The sequence below is a fragment of the Sorex araneus genome, chromosome 8 (genome assembly GCF_027595985.1).
Source record: "Sorex araneus isolate mSorAra2 chromosome 8, mSorAra2.pri, whole genome shotgun sequence".
Taxonomy (NCBI): domain Eukaryota; kingdom Metazoa; phylum Chordata; class Mammalia; order Eulipotyphla; family Soricidae; genus Sorex; species Sorex araneus.
The window spans coordinates 11,523,787-11,540,480 of NC_073309.1; the positions used below are offsets into that span (position 1 = coordinate 11,523,787).

Here is a 16,694-nt window from a genome sequence, read left to right on the forward strand (position 1 = left end):
CACAATCCCAGCCTCAGAAAGGACGGCTGGGCTATAGGCCGAACCTGGGCCGGCGGGGGCTGGGGTGTGGCACCCGGCACAAAGGGAAGGGCAGCGAGTGGACCCAGCCAGAAACTGGCTCTTCCAGTGTCCAGGTGGTTTCGGGGTCTCTGTCTCCCACCCCGCCCATCCCGAGTCCCCCGGGTGCCCTCCTGCCCCTCCCGTCTCCCACCCAGGGACCCTTGTAGACTTGGCGCCCAGGGTCCCTGCCCCACAGGCGACCCCCCAGGACTCTGCATCCTTCCTAAAGCTGCTGACACTGCGGGCTCCACCCTGCGCCCCAGGGTGCTGCCCCCAGCCCCGCCCTTGCTGGCTGCCCAGCTCAAGTGGGCAGGGCTGGCCGGGTATAAAGTAGGAGCCTGCGCCGCTGGCAGCACGCAGAGCCCTTCCACTCTGCAGCCCAGCGCCTGAGGACCTTGCCCAGCCAGCGTTGCTCCAGCAACCAGCAGCCAACCGGCCAATCAGCGCAGCGCCAGAGCCATGGCCGGTGAGTGCAGTGAGCGGGCACCGGGGTTTGCCTTCCCTTCAGGTCCTGATCCGGAGAGGGAGCCCCTGGTTCTACCCCATCCCCCAGAACTGGTTCAGAGGATGTTTGACCTAGGAAGCAAAATTTCCTTTTTTTTTTTTTTCATTTTTTTTTCTTTTGAAGTTTTTGGGTCACACCTGGCAGTGCTCAGGGCTTCTGTTGGTTTTGGGTTTTGTTTTCGGGCCACACCGGTGGTGCTCAGGATTTGTTCCTGGCTCTGCACTCAGGGATCACCCCTGGCAAGCTTGGGGGACCATCTGGGGTAGCCAGGTTTGGGAACCTGGTCAGCTGAGTGCAAGACTTACCCGCTGTACTACTGCTCTGGCCCCGGGGCTTACTTTGGACTCTGCACTCAGTGACCACTCCTGGTGGGCTTGGGGGGATCATATGGGATGCTGGGGATTGAACACGGGTTAGCTGCATGCAAAGCGAGCACCCTACCTGCTGTACTAACGCTCCAGCTGCAAAACTTCCTTCCTAAAACAGATGGCTTAAGAGAGCAGCAGAAGCCAAATCTGGCCACTGGCCCAACTTCCCTGGCCTTGCAGTAAAGTTTGTGTGTACATATGTGTGTGCATGCATGTGTGTGTGTTTGTGTGTGTGCATGTGTACATGTGTTTGCATGTGTGCATGTGCGTGCGTGTGTGTGCATGTGCGTGTGTGTGCACGTGTGCGTGTGTGTGTTTGTGTGCATGTGTGTGTGTGCATGCATGTGTTTGCATGTGTGTGTGCATGTGTGTGTGTGGCCCAGTTTAACCAAGTAGGGAAACAGACAGCAAAATCCAGGTGCATGTGGGAGACGCGGCCCAGCTGATGGCTCCGCTTCCAGGCACGCTCCCCTCTAGCTTCACCACCAACTCCCCGCCCTGCTCCCAAGTCTTCGTGGTTTTGGGGGGTTGCTCTTTCCCAGAGAGCCCCTCTGAGATGCCCTCCGAGGTCGGAAGTCAGCTGTTTCCTCCACAGGGGCAACCCTCAGCCTTTCTGTAACTTCCTTGCGTCTGAAGCGTGTAGACACTCGCAGAGAACCTCATCTCACTGAGAGGAAGCGGGCGAGGCCGGCCGAGGGATGGGACAAGTGACCTTTGGAATCGGAGAAGGGACCCAGCTGGGTGTCCAGGGGACAGTGGGCATTCGGGAGGCGCTGTCATGGCTCCCTGGCTGCCTGTGGCCTCTTCCTTTAGCAGGGCAAGGAGGATTTCTTGATTTCTCAGCTATGGAATGTGCTGCATTTGTCTGTGATTTAGACCCCCAGAGGGTGGGAGGGGCGGGCTGTGTCACGAGGGATGCTGGCAGGTCTGTGGCGTGTAAAGGGCCTAAGCCATAAGCTGCACTCAGCACACAAAAACCCATTGTTGGGGCCAGAGAGAGCACAGTGGGCAGAGCACTGGCACAAGCTGGCCAGGAGTGATCCCGAGTGCAGGGCCAGGAGCCAGCCCTGAGCACTGCTGGTGCGGCCCTAAAACAAAAGCAAAACAATCTCCCCAAAACCTTTGCTTTCCGTCAGTTGCTTCTGACCCGCCTGCAGGGAGCAGGGCTGGGGGCCTGTCACAGAATTTTCCTGATTGATTTTTCATTCCTGCCAAAATGATCATGAGGATAATAAACCTTTGTTCAAGATAAGGGGGCAGCTGCCAGAGAGGTGGTACAGAGGTTAAGGCGCTCACCTCATATGCGGCCAGAGTTCAATCCCTGGCACCATATACAGCCCCCCCAAACAAAGCCAGGAGTGACACCTGAACGTAGAGCCAGGAGCCCCTGAGCACAGAGCCAGGAGTAGCCCAGGAGCACCCCCAAAACCCAAAATAAAAGAGTTGGGCCAGGAATGTAGCTCAGCAGTCGGATATTTGCCTTGAACGTACTAGGCCCTAACACTGCCCAGAACAGAGTGAAAAAGGTAACAGGACTTGACATGACACTGAGGTAGCACAATCTTTTGTTTCACTAAATTTAATCATCAATGAAAATGCAGGTTGGTGCTATCCAGGTTGACCTGAAGCGTTAGGAAAAGCTCTTGCTTCCGGATTTGCCTGAGGTGGAAGAGAGAATGTTGCAAGGGTGCCAGTGTAGACCAGAAGTCAGCTCACAAGGGACGGTCTGAGGGTCAGAGTGTATACCCACAGAAGACAAGCGTTCGTCTTGTCTGTGTGCAAAGCCTGTGCTCTGGCCACGGAGCAATCTCTCTACCCCTGTTATTTATTTATTTATTTATTTTTATTTTGCTTTTTGGATCTCACCTGGCGATGCACAGGGTTTATTCCTGGCTCTGCACTCAGGAATTACTCCTGGCAGTGCTCAGGGGACTATATGGGATGCTGGAAATAGAACCCAGGTCAGCCACATGCAAGGCAAACACCCTGCCTGCTGTGCTATCGCTCCAGCCCTGACCCCTGTTATTTTTATTTAAAAAAAAAAAATTGGGGGGGCATCTCTGGCAGTGCTCAGAGCTTCATCCTGCCTCTCTGCTTAGGGATAACTCCTGGCATGCTATGCGGACCATATGAGGGTGCTGGGGACTGAATCTGGCTCAGGTGCATGCATGGCAAGTGTCTGATTGGCTGTATTATGGTTCCAGATCTGTTTATTATTATTATTATTGTTATTAGTTTTTGGGTCACACCCAGCAATGCTCAGGGGTTACTCCTGGCTCTGCACTCAGGAATCACTCCTGGCGGTGCTCAGGGGACCATATGGGATGCTGGGAATCAAACCCGGGTCAGCCGAGTGCAAGGCAAACGCCCTACCCGCTGTGCTATTGCTCCAGCCCCTCTGTTGTTTATTTTTAAGAATAACTGACACGCCCCAAACCAGTAGATGTTGAGCCCTCAAAGCAAAGGAGAGAAAGTCTGAACTCCTCATTTCGAGGGAAGTAATTTTATGTTCAGCATTTAGGCAAAGATTGTTAGTATTGATAACAAGGGGCTAAGGCACTTCTCTTGCACACGGCCGACCCCAGTTAGACCCCCGGAACCCGTAAGGCCCCCTGAGCAACTGCCAGGAGAGATCTCTGAGCACCACTGTGTTGCCCTCAAATAGAAAGAAAAGATTGGTAAGTAAGGGGCCGGAGCGATAGCACAGCGGGTAGGGCGTTTGCCTTGCACGCGGCCGACCTGGGTTCGATCCCCGGCATCCCATATGGTCCCCCAAGCACTGCCAGGAGTAATTCCTGAGTGCAAAGCCAGGAGTAACCCCTGAGCATCGCTGGGTGTGACCCAAAAAGCAAAAAAAAAAAAAAAAAAAAAAAAAAGATTGGTAAGTAAAACTAGGGCTGGGGGCTGGCTCCACAGGCTGGAGCACGTAATTTGCACGCAGGAGCCCTGCATGGCCCCTGAAGCACTGAGAGTGGAGTTGCCCCCGGGTACTGTTGGGTGTAGCCTCGACTCAAATGTACCCATCTTGTCTACACTATACAATGTGTATATTGCTAGAAAGTGAGCCGACGCGTGCTAACTAGACCAGCGGTCTCGACTGCTGCTGGAAAAGGCTGAGAACCACTGCATGCTACTGACCAGCTTCCGGCTCCCCTGCTCCCCTAAAGACCCTTAATTTACACGGGAAAATAGAAAAAGTTTGAGCCTTCCCAGCCCCCAACGACCTACCAAATAGCACAAGTCTTAAAATAATGCACAACTTGCAGCGGAAGTGGGAACGCCCTGGGCAGTCGGCAGCCTGCAGAGAGCAGCCCCCAGGAAGGCTCTCAGCAGAACTGCTTCACTGCAGGGGTGCTACTGCTTCTAGAATGTTCACTCTAGACGAATGCCCTGCCCAAGCTGAAACTCTCTTGGGGGCCAATAATGCGGCTCAGTGGTGAGCGCATCCTTCTGTGGTTAAAAAGCCCTGGGTCCAAAAACAAACAATCTCTCTCTTCTCTCTCCCCCTCACCCCCCCTTCCCCCCCTTTCTCTCCCTCCATATAGAGCAGGACCCTGTGTTGTTCTTTCAGTTAGGTGTTCTGTAAAATGCAACGGCATCATGTGACCTTTCGAAAAGCAGGGATTAGCTGTCGTGCCCCTGAACTAGCCCAGGCGGTGCACCCACTGTAACCCGGGAAGCCTCCGAGAACAAACCCCGCGAAACTGGAGCAGGCAGCCTGGCTACGAGCAATGCCGGGATCGGTGCCGCCCACCTGCTCGTCCCACTCACGTTTTTGTCCAACAGGGTGGAGTCCAGGGTGGAGATGAGGGGCCTGGCTGCCTTCCTGGCCTCGGCCGGGGCTCAACAGAACGGTCGCTTCCACCTCTGAGCACTGCGCGTGCACCCACCTAGCAGGGGCTCAGCCCCCACCAGGGGCCTGAACCCTGGCAGGTGAGGGTAATGTTACAAGTGGGAAGAGCCATGAATGGGCCCTTCCTGCTTACTGACTTTTGCTAAGAAGTTGCAGGTGCCGGGGTAAGCCCTGAGCTCAGCTGGGTGTGCCCCTGCAGAAACAAAGCAAACCCTGGCAGCTGCTTCTCTCCCTGTCCCCACAGGCACGCGGCCAGGCGCAGGTGGGGGGCGCTGTCGCGGGAACTGTTTGTGTTATTAAATCCCTAAAGCTTGGTAACTTGCTGAGCATCTCAGCTCTCATCCCTAAGGCGCGATTCCGACGCTTCTCACTCCGGAGAAGCCCGGGTTCTCTCTTGAACACAACCCGCACCCACCCACACGCTTCTCTTAAGGAAATTTTTTGAAATAAGGATGACTTTGCTTCTCTAAAAAAAAAAAAAAAAAAAAAAAAAAAAGTGGGGCAACACTACTTGTTTCGCATCGGGGTGCCGTGGCTGGGAGAGCCGGAGGCAGGCTAAGGAGGAGCGCCCCCCTCGCGGTGCTCTTCCCGCAGGCTCACAGGTTGCAGAGGTGGCTCAGCCCAGAAGCACCAAGCACGAGTGCCCCTTCCCTCTGCTCATAGCCCTGGCCATCTCCTTTTTTTGGGGGGAGGGGCTCACACCTGGCGATGCACAGGGGTTACTCCTGGCTCTGCACTCAGGAATTACTCCTGGCGGTGCTCAGGGGACCATATGGGATGCTGGGAATCGAACCTGGGTCGGCCTCGTGCAAGGCAAACGCTCTCCCCACTGTGCTATCGCTCCAGCCCCGACTTCTTGTTCTTATCTGGTTTTTTTTCCCCCTAATTATTTGCAGGCATTTATTGGGACTTAAACTCTGTGTGGTAGGGGTTGTGGATGTTTTCTAGCTGATTGTTATGTCTTTTGGTAAAATATAGTTAGAATTTGGTGGGTGAGGGGTTTGGGTCCGCTGTGCTCAGGCTGACTCCTGGCTCTGGGGGCTGCTATGCTGCTCAGGGGCCATACACGAGGCAAGAGTCCTACCCGCTCCCTACAGCCCCAGTGTAGTCATCCTTTTTACGTGGCTTTATCCATCAAGCTCCCCTTCGTGGTTTCTGAACCACTAGTCTTAAACAGCATTGGCCCTCGGGTGGCTTCAAGTCTCCCTGCTGGGGGATCTCAGGACTCTGGTGGGTGTAGCAGGACTGCAGATATCAACAGTGATGTTGGCATCACTATAAAAAATAGTAATATCAGAGGGGCTGGAGCGATAGCACAGCGGGGAGAGCGTTTGCTTTGCACGCGGCTGACCTGGGTTCGATTCCCACCATCCCATATGGTCCCCTGGAGCACCACCAGGAGTAATTCCTGAGTGCAGAGCCAGGAGTAACCCCTGTGTATCGCTGGGTATGACCCCCCCAAAAAAAATCTGCCTTTCCTCCCATAGTATTTTTGGTTTCCTCTGGCAGTGCCAGAATTGAACCCCTAGCCGCACTCATGCAAGGCAACTAACTGTCCTGCCACTCAGCCACATTCTTAGCCCTCTCACCCAAAATAGCATATTTAACAGATTATATCTTTAAGCTGCCATGGAATTATGGCTTTATCCATCTAGTCACTGTTTCATCCAAATTGTAGCAGTGCTATAGTTCCTGGGCTAGGGTGCAGCTAGCTCCAAGGGGGAACAACTGCCTTGCTCGAGGCTCTGGGCTGGAATCCTGGCACTGCAAAACAAACCTCATCATGTCAAAGACATAACTTTTTATTGGCAGCTGGGCACACAGGTGGTGCTCAGGAGCTCCTTCTGGCTCAGTGCTTGGGAGGTGGCCCACATCTGGCAGAATGAGGGGACCATTCAGTGCCAGGGGTCAAACCCAAGGCACCGGCCCACAATGCATGGATTCCAGTCCTTTGAGCTCTCTCCTTGGCAAAGGATCATTTTATTTTCATGCCAGTGGCTGAGTATGTAAGCACCATTTACTAAGTGAGCCACTGTTTTCCCACTCCATTTAAAAGGCCTCCTCTCTTCCATTGGTATTTGGGTGGGGGGCACTTCCGAAGTAGTGTCACTTGGGCGCTGCTAAGTCTTCCAGGTCAGATGGCAGAGGGCGTGGACCTGGCAGTGCAGGGTGGCCCTGTGCAGGGGGGGGTGGGCACGGGTCTTCTCACGCTGGGCATGTGTCCCAGCTCTCTGTCCGTCCAATAGTGCATTCTTTTTTTTTTTTTTGCTTTTGGGGTCACACCCAGCGATGCTCAGGGGTTACTCCTGGCTTTGCACTCAGGAATTGCGCCTGGCAGTGCTTGGGGGACCATATGGGATGCCGGGGATCGAACCCGGGTCAGCCGCGTGCAAGGCAAACGCCCTACCCGCTGTGCTATCGCTCCGGCCCCCAATAGTGCATTCTACCTGGGTCTGGCTAGAGGCTGCCCGGCGTGACTAAGTGTCACCCTTGGCTCTGTGGCGGTTGCTGAGTGGCTCTGCCATGCCCTGTGTCCCCTGTCCAGGGAAGAAAGCCCTGGTGGTCCTGGCCCACTCCGAGAAGACATCCTTCAACTACGCCATGAAGGAGGCGGCTGTGGAGGCTCTGAAGGGGAAGGGCTGGGAGGTGGCCGAGTCGGACCTCTATGCCATGGACTTCAACCCCCTCATCTCCAAGAAAGACATCACAGGTACCGTCCGTGCCCTGAAGCCTGAGGTCTCTCTGCTGCCTCTGCCTCTCCCCTGGGCCTCGCCAGCCGCCCTGGGCCCCAAGCCTCAGTTGCTTTGTGCCCGGCAGGTAAACTGAAGGACCCCGAGAACTTCCAGTATACCGTCGAGTCCGTCCTGGCGTATAAGGAGGGCCGGCTCAGCCCGGACATTGTGGCCGAACAGAAGAAGCTGGAAGCTGCTGACCTTGTGATTTTTCAGGTGTGACGGAGGAGCAGCGGGGCTGGGGGGCCGGGGAGAGAGCTTGGCGAGGTCTGGACGCGCTCTGCAGGCAGGACGCCTGGCGTTAGGCCCCCTGACTACTGCTGCCTGCACCGTGGCACCGTGCGGGCTTCCTGGCCGGCTGCAGCCGCGCTCCCGCCCGCCCCAGGCGGCTGCCCTCCACTCAGCACGCAGGGTGGCCGCTGCCTGGCACACGCGCCTGGCTTCTGCCCCTGTTGCTGGCTTTGACAACCCTCTCGGTCCTTGTTTTCTACATTTCCCATAGTGGCGGTGGCGGCCTCCAGTCCTGCCTCTCAGGATCACTGTTTAGAAGGATTAGAAAGGGAAGGGGGGGGGGGCGCCAGAGGGCTGGAGCAATAGCACAGCGGGTAGGGCGTTTGCCTTGCATGCGGCCGACCCAGATTCAAATCCCAGCTTCCCATATGGTCCCCTGAGCGCTGCCAGTAGTAATTCCTGAGTGAAGAGACAGTAGTAACCCCTGTGCATTGCCGGGTGTGACCCAAAAAGAAAAAGAAAAAAAGAAAGGGGGGGCCAGAGCCATAGTACGGCGGGGAGGGCATTGGCATCCCATACGGTCCCCCGAGCACCTGTAGGAGTGATTCCTGAGTGCAGAGCCAGGAGGACCCCTGAGCACCGGGTATGATCCCCCCCAAAAGAAAGAAAAGCCAAAACAAGCCAAAACAAAACAACACCCAATTGGAAAGGATCTTGGTTCTCTGCTTCTCTGGGACCATGACCTCCCTTTGATACAAATGAGTTTGTGCTGCAAAAGAGCACAACATTGAAGGCAATTTAGACCTTGCTGATGTGTCCGCTCCATTCCCCACAGGCCCTAATAGGGGCCAGGGCAGAGCCCAGGGCACTTGCCTTCTCCCGGGGAAGGAAGAAGCGCCTTAACTCACACCAGGGGTCATGGGAGCCACGCCCTGCTCCAGTGTCTCTTCCTGACGGAGAACCCACTTCCCGTACCCCACTATTACTATTACGGGATTCTGTTCTCAGCTTGAACAGAACATTCCCAGGGCACAAAGTCATTCACCTTAGGAGCTGCAGACTGGGCGGCCCTCAGGCCCCAGACAATTGAGAAGACCAGCAAGTGCCTGAGGGGCAAAGGTCACTCGCACAGCTGGTGGGAGATACTGGCCGGGAACACAGGGCTCACATTTAATCGGACATTCCTTACCCCACCGGCTCCTTCCCACACACAGATTCCTTCTGATGGAGTGTGTTTCCCTCCTGGAAAGTGATGGTGATTTTTTTATTTGCTTTTTCGGTCACACCTGGCAATGCACAGGGTTACTCCTGGCGGTGCTCAGGGGACCATATGGGATGCTGGGAATCGAACTCAGGTCTGCTGCGTGCAAGGCAAACTCCCTACCCGCTGTGCTATCGCTCCAGCCCCAGTGATGGTGATTTTTAATTCCTGAGTCAGGAGAGGAAGAGCAGCTCCGCCCTTACAGGGCTAGGCCAAACACACTTTCTTCCCCAGTTGCCAGGACAGCCCAGGCCCTTTTGTTTGGGAGCAGGGCTGTGCGTGCCCGAAGGACTGCGTCCCACAGGGCTGGGAGCCCAGTCCAGGCTTTATCACTTGGTGCCACGCCTACGAAGGTGATTTAAGGCACCACATCCAAGCAAACCTTATCTGCAATCGCTGAGGCTTTGCTGCCAAACATGATTTTGTAAAAATGGATTTTATTTAGGGCTGGAACTATCGATAGCCCAGTGAGTAGGGAGTTTGTCTTGCACGTGGCTGACCAAGGTTCAATCCCCGGCACCCTATATCATCACCAGGGCCTCGCTAGGAGTGTTCCCTGAGGCCAGAGCCAGGAGCAAGCCCTGAGAACGCAAAGAAAAAAAAAATTGGTCTGGAGATTTCTCTAAAGGTCAGGAACAGGAGCGGCCAATTGACTGATTCCGGAATGGTCACTTTCTTTTCTCCAATGTGCTAAGTCAGGTTCCCACAATTACTGGGCCTCGTGCCCTCTTTGCAGAAGAAAATCACTTACCATCACCTTTTTTTTTTTTTTTGCTTTTAGGGTCACACCCAGCGATGCTCAGGGGTTACTCCTGGATTTGCACTCAGGAATTACTCCTGGCAGTGGTTGGGGGACCATATGGGATGCCGGGGATTGAACCCAGGTCATCCACGTGCAAGGCAGACGCCCTACCCGCTGTGCTATCGCTCCGGCCCTGCATCACCTTTTCTTTAAGCCAACAACTAGAGCAACAGCACAGCGGGTAGGGCATTTTCCTTGCATCCAACCCAGGTTCGATTCCCAGCATCCCATATGGTCCCCTGAACACCGCCAGAGGTAATTCCTGAGTGCAGAGCCAGGAGTAACCCCTGAGCATCACCAGGTGAACCCAAAAAGAAAAAAACAAAAAAAATATCAAAAACCAGAAAGTGCCCTCCAGCTGCATCTGAGGCGACTAGGGACCGTCCCGGGGGAGCTGCATTGGCCATTTTGGGGATCACCGTTCTGAGTTCCAGAAAGGACAGGGAGGGCCTGCAGAAGAACAGCTCGGTGGACTCGGAGGGCCTGACCTCTGTCCTCTCTCCCCAGTTCCCGCTGCAGTGGTTTGGAGCGCCCGCAATCCTGAAAGGCTGGTTCGAGCGCGTGCTCATCGGGGAGTTTGCCTACACGTACGCAGCCATGTACGAAAAGGGACCCTTCCGGGTAGGTGTGCTCGGCTCCCAGGGGGGTCTGCCCCGACGCTGACTGGGCGCAGCCAGGGGCTGACCGGCCCTGGTGAGCTTGGGGAGATTCCCTCACTGACAGGACATGATGCTTGGGACCGAGTTTAAAATATATCAAGGAGGGGGTACAGAGCCAGGAGTCAGTCCTGAGCACCTCAAGGTGGGGTCCCCAAACTGAAAACAAAACAGACGAGGGGCTCCATCCCCGGCACCACATCTGGACCCCGTGAGCAACACCCAGAGTGATCCCAGAGCACAGAGCCAGGAGTAAGCCCTGAGTACTGCCAGGTGTGGCCCCAAAACCCAAAGCAGAATGGAGGGAAATAAAATGTCCCTAGATAAGGGAGGCAGTGGGGCTCTAACGGGACATGAGACCGGCAGGTCCTAAGGGTTGAAGCTGTGGGGGTGCGGGGGTGGGGGGTGGGGTGTGGGGAAGGTGGATTTTGAGAGTTCCAAAGTATAAAAGAGTAGAGAAAGTCTGTCTTCAGATGCCAGAGATGCAAATCTGGTGGCCCGGGTGTGATGCTCTGCTATTGTATGTCGCCCGTGCAAGGCTGGAGCAACCCCCGAGAAATCGAGTGTGGCCCCAAAGCCAGGGGTCAAAAAAGAAAAGAGCAACAAATGAAGAGCCGGAAGGGACTCCCCCTTCCCGCTGAGCCCAGCCAGGATGGGCTCCTGGGCCCTAGGCTGGGACTGCTGAGAGCCCGCGCGAGAAGCCACTGACAGAGCAATCGGGGCAGACCCCGGGTGTTCCCTGCTGGGGGCGGTTTCAGAAATGCGGGTCCCAGGGTGACGCCTTGTCTCCTGCAGAACAAGAAGACGGTGCTCTCCATCACCACGGGTGGCAGCGGCTCCATGTACTCGCTCCAGGGCGTCCATGGGGACATGAACATCATTCTCTGGCCGATTCAGGTACCTCCCTGACTACCAACCTGCAGGGGGATTCATTACTTGCGCTTTCTCTGGGGCTCGGAACCCCCAGGGAGCAGCTGAGAACAGACATGAGGCGTGAAGAAGCAAGTGGCAGGAGAGTGCCCTGTTGCTTCCACTTAGCAGCCCTGTGTCCCCAGGCTCTTGGACCCACAGAGCAGCCGTCAGAGACCCTCAGCTCCACCCCCCCCCATTCTCTCCTGCCCCTAGACCCCGGGGGCCAGAGGACCCCATCCTTTCCAAGGCCCCCATCTCCCCCCACTCCCTCCCGCAGTCTCCCAGGCCGGTGGGGCCCAAGGCCACTTTAGTGATGATTTAGTGCAGTGAATAAATCTGGAGTCTAACGGGGGGGTGGGGGGGTTGGGCAGTGCCCAGCCTCTTAAGATAATGTCTCTCGTGAGAGGGGGGTGGGCAAATGAGGCAAAAGACAAAGGTGAGGGAGGCACAGAGCAGCGGAATGCACAGCTGCCCGTATGGGCACATGCCACCTGCCAAGAAGCTGCAACTCTCCCTGATGTAATAGAACTTCCGGCACTTTTGGCAGAGGATCCGGGCTGGCAGGGTTTCAAGATTTTATTCACTTAGAGGAGAGCACAGCGGAATGGGCTAAAATAGGCAACAGGCAGGCACGGGGAGGAAGCGTGGCCGGGAACCGGCTCTCCAGGGCACCTCCAGTATCTAATCTGGGCAGACAGCGTGCGTGCCCCTGGGGGGGCCGGGGTTCAAGCTGGGCAGGGCTTGGTGTCTCCTCAGAGCGGCATCCTGCATTTCTGTGGCTTCCAAGTCCTGGCACCGCAGCTGACCTACAGCATCGGCCACACTCCCGCTGACGCCCGGATCCAGATCCTGGAAGGGTGGAAGAAACGCCTGGAGACCATCTGGGACGAGCCCTCTCTCTATTTTGCTCCAAGCAACCTCTTTGACCTGAACTTCCAGGCAGGGTTCTTAATGAAAAAGGAGGTCCAGGAAGAGCAGAAAAACAAGAAAGTCGGCCTTTCCGTGGGCCACCACTTGGGCAAACCCATCCCAACTGATAACCAGATCAAAGCCAGCAAATAAGATTCAAACAATTTAATTTCTTTTAAAAAAGAGCCTGGTCGGGGCTTCTCTAACCGGCGTCCTTGATTTACTTTAATTTTTAGAATCGCTTCTCGGCCTTTTGGCTAAGATCAAGTGTAGTACTTTAGTTTTTAGAGGTGCGAGTGACTCTCTTCCTACCAGGAATGAGAGAACAGACTGTATTCCTACATGCTGGGATAGTTTTATTATTAAACCTGATTCTCAGATCTTGGAAAATCTGACTAGGCACAAGGGGCTACTGAAGATGTTAGACAATACAAATACCCATTGTATTGTCTCTCCAGGTGGGCTGGAGAGACAATACAATGGGTAGGGCATTTGCCTTGCACAGAGCCATCCAAAAAATAAAAAGTCGCTCCAAAAAATAAAAAGAAGATGTAAAACAGGAAAAAGTAGAAAGATGCTAGGCAATATTCTTTAATGTCTTCTACAGAATTTGATTCTTTTAGAAAGAATTTTTGTAGGGAAAAAAATCTGGTTTGACAGCATTCAACTCATTATCTATTTTTAAATTACCTCTCTTATGGCTTATGGCAGCAGGGAATTTGCTTAGAGAAAGAAATGACTGAAGCTGTCTGACCTAAGGGACTTGTTGAGCATTACTGATCCATAGTTGTTTATGAGGTATAAATACATTATGCGATATTGGTTTAATTGCTGCACAGTGACCGACATTCCCATTGTGAGTTACTCTCCCTTCAGCTTTTGTTGTTGGATACAGTATACCCAAGTACCTTGAAATGAAAGCTAATTAAAAAGTCTCTTATTTAACTGTCTTCTAAATGTCTGCAGAAATAAACCAACAAATCTCAAAACACCTTTGTCCACAAACAATCCTTCTGATGTGTATAAACCTCAAAGATTTTTTTTCTTCACTAGTCATCACTGCTTAAATGTGTGTGTGTGTGTGTGTGTGTGTGTGTGTGTGTGTGTGTGTGTGTGTGTGTGTGTGTGTGTGTGTGTGTGTGTGTGTGTGTGTGTGTGTAGGCATACCCAGAGGAGTTCAGGGCTTACTTTTGGCTTTGCACTCAGGGATCACTCCTGGCAGGCTTAGGGGATCATATGGGGTACCGGGGAAGGGACCCAGATGGGTCGTATGAAGGGCAGCACTCACCTGCTATACTATCTCTCTGGCCCCTGACTTTCATTTCATTTACTTATTTATCTTGTTTTGTTTTGGGGTCAGGCCTGGTGATGCTCAGGAGCTACTCCTAGCAGTGCTCAGGGGACAATATGGGATGCTGAGCACTGCCAGGAATAACTCCTGAGCACTGTCCCGAGCTGGGGATTAAAACCAGGCCTGCTGCATGCAAAGTAAGAGCCCTGCCCGCTGCCGTACTATGGCTCTGGTCCCTGATATTCCTTTTGAAGACGTGCTCTGATTCCATGACTTTGGAAATAGAACGTGAGCCTAGGATCTCACCAAGTTTGTAATACTCTTCTTTCTTGGTGGGGGGGGGCACACCTGGCCCAGGGATCACTCTTGGCGGGCTTGAAGGGACCAAACGGGGTGCCGAGTATTCCTTCTGGACACTAATTTAAGAATTCTGGACTACACCAACTTTCCTAGAAGCCTCCTGCAGGCCCATCTTCAGATCAATCTTTTGCCCACATATACAGCATTTTGGATCTAAGTACTTTTCACATCCATCCTTAGTAAATTTCATTTGGTGATCTTATTATAACATCTAGAGATGTTGAAAGTTAAGACTTATTGTTTTTGCAGAGTCAAGGGACTAACCTTGTGCCTCATGTATTCAATATGAACATTCTACTGCTGAGTTAGACTTTTTCTTGTTTGGGGGTGTGGGAGAGCACACACGACAGGGCTCAAGGCTTTCTTCTGGTTCTGTGCTTATCCTCGAAGGGCTGGGGGCACCATATGTGATGCCATGGATTGAACCCATGTTGGCTTCATGAAGGCAAACGCCCTACCCACTGTACCCTCTCTCTGGCCCCTAAGCTCTTATTGGGGTGGGGGGCAAATCTGAAAGTGCTCAGGGGACCACATGCAATATATGTAGGGACATGTAGGGAGTGAATCAAGTTAGCTATGGCAAATGCCTTAACCCCTTTCTAGCTCACTAATGCTCAGCTTTCCCCTCCCCAGCCCCCCAAGAACATGAGCTGACCCAGGGTCTCTCCCTATGAATTTTCACCCTAAAATGTTGGGGCAGCCCAGAAGGCCACCAGGATTTATACACAGTGGTGCCAGGGACTGGACTTAGGGCCTTGCCCCCATCTCTTGAACCATGTCCTTAGTTTTTTTTTTTTACTTTTTTTTGGGTCACACCCAGCGATGCTCAGGGGTTATTCCTGGCTTTGCACTCAGGAATTACTCCTGGCGGTGCTTGGGGGACCATATGGGATGCCGGGGATCGAACCCGGGTCGGCCGCGTGCAAGGCAAACGCCCTACCCGCTATGCTATCGCTCCGGCCCCCATGTCCTTAGTCTTAAAAGGAAAAATTTTTATTATTATTTTGGTTTGAGGGCCACACTCAGCAGGTGCTCAGGGATCAGTCCCGGCAGAACTCGGGGGACCCTATCAGGCACTAGTATCAAACTCGAATTCGGGCTGGCAGTGTGCAGGGCCAGCATCCACCCACTGTGCTATGGCTCCGTTCCTTAAAAGAAAACTCTTGCTTTTGAGTCACACCTGGTGGTGCTCAGGGCTCACTCCTGTCGGGCTCAGTGGACCATACTGGGTGCAGCAATCAAACCCAGGTTGGCTCTATGCAAGGAAAGAGCCCTACCTGCTGCACTATCTTTCCGGCCCCAAAAGGAAACTTTTAAACACATTTAGAACACATTTACTTTACTGAAGTATGTATGGTCTTTTAGAGAGAAAATTGATTACATATGTGATATATATTATAAATACGTGTGTTTTGACTTAGATATGTTAATATGTTATAATATGTTACTAGCAGGCCAGAGATAGTGCACAGTTATCTCTAGTACAGGTACTTGCCATGCACATGGCAATCTCTGGTGGATCCGAACACCATTGAAGTGATCCCTGGGCAGAACCAGGAGAGATAAAAGAGCAGGTAGGGCTCATGCCTTGCACACAGACAACCTGGGTTTGATGCCCAGCGCCCCCCAGCCTCCCATCTGCCAGGAGTAAAGTCCTCAGCAACAGGAGGTGAGGCTCCAAACAAAACAAACTCAGAGAAGCCCCTGAGCACTGCCAGGTGTGGCCCTAAGACAAAAAAATGGAAAATCAATTAGCTGCTACTACAAAACCAAGATTATTATTTTTTTTCCAGTAGGATATATGCTCAGCAGTACTCTGGTGCCACCTAGTAGTGGTCAGATGGGAAGGCCATGTGATACTCAGCCTTACACATGTGCCTGTGTTTTACCACTTGGGCAAGCTCCAGGCTCCAGACATTACCTTTGATAAGAAAGCTTAAGTGCACTGTGTAAAGGAGCACATCAGAAGCTTGTTCTTTGTAAGTCATTATTTGTGAAAGCCTTGAACTATTAGTTTGTAATATTTTTCCTTAACTCGCTTTTCCTCAGTCTACTATGTCTAAGGACTGGAGCGACAGCACAGCGGGTAGGACATTTGCCTTGCACACGGCCGGTCCAGGTTGGATTCTTCCGTCCCTCTCGGAGAGCCCGGCAAGCTACCGAGAGTATCCCACCCGCACGGCGAGCCTGGCAAGCTCCCTGTGGCGTATTCAATATGCCAAAAACAGTAATAAGTCTCACAATGGAGATGTTACTGGTGCCTGCTCAAACAAATCTATAAACAATGGGACGACAGTGCTACAATGTATAAGCATTTTTCTAATGCATATTAAATCATGTCTAGTATGTTTAAAAATAATAGTCACCCATGCTTAACTTGTATTTTGAGTACCACTATTAATATACTGTTTTATGTACCATATTCTAATAAACATAAATTTAGTATGTGGATATAATTTCCAGAAGACAAAAAAAAAGACTGCCTCTAGATATGGGATTAAGACAGTTCTCAATGGAAGCATTTCCAACTACATGAATAGCTATCATTATTATTTATTTATTTTTGCTTTTTGGATCACACCCGGCGATGCACAGGGGTTACTCCTGGTTCTGTACTCAGGAATTACCCCTGGCGGTGCTCAGGGGACCATATGGGATGCTGGGAATCGAACCCGGGTCGGCCGCATGCAAGGCAAACGCCCTATCCGCTGTGCTATTGCTCCAGCCCCAACTATCACGTTATTTAAACTAATA

At 52.8% G+C, this 16,694-nt stretch overlaps 1 protein-coding gene and 1 pseudogene across 1 annotated transcript; both read left to right on the top strand.

Annotated features, from left to right (window-relative positions):
- The first annotated feature begins 85 nt into the window (after positions 1 to 85).
- NQO1 (NAD(P)H quinone dehydrogenase 1) lies at positions 86 to 13,280 on the top strand. The gene is made up of 6 exons (XM_055145769.1): positions 86 to 526; positions 7,332 to 7,496; positions 7,604 to 7,734; positions 10,320 to 10,433; positions 11,264 to 11,365; positions 12,137 to 13,280. Exons 1-6 carry the CDS (start codon positions 520 to 522, stop codon positions 12,440 to 12,442), a joined length of 825 nt encoding a protein of 274 aa, XP_055001744.1. The 5' UTR covers positions 86 to 519; the 3' UTR covers positions 12,443 to 13,280.
- LOC129406927 (U2 spliceosomal RNA) lies at positions 12,527 to 12,595 on the top strand (annotated as a pseudogene).
- Positions 13,281 to 16,694: the final 3,414 nt, after the last annotated feature.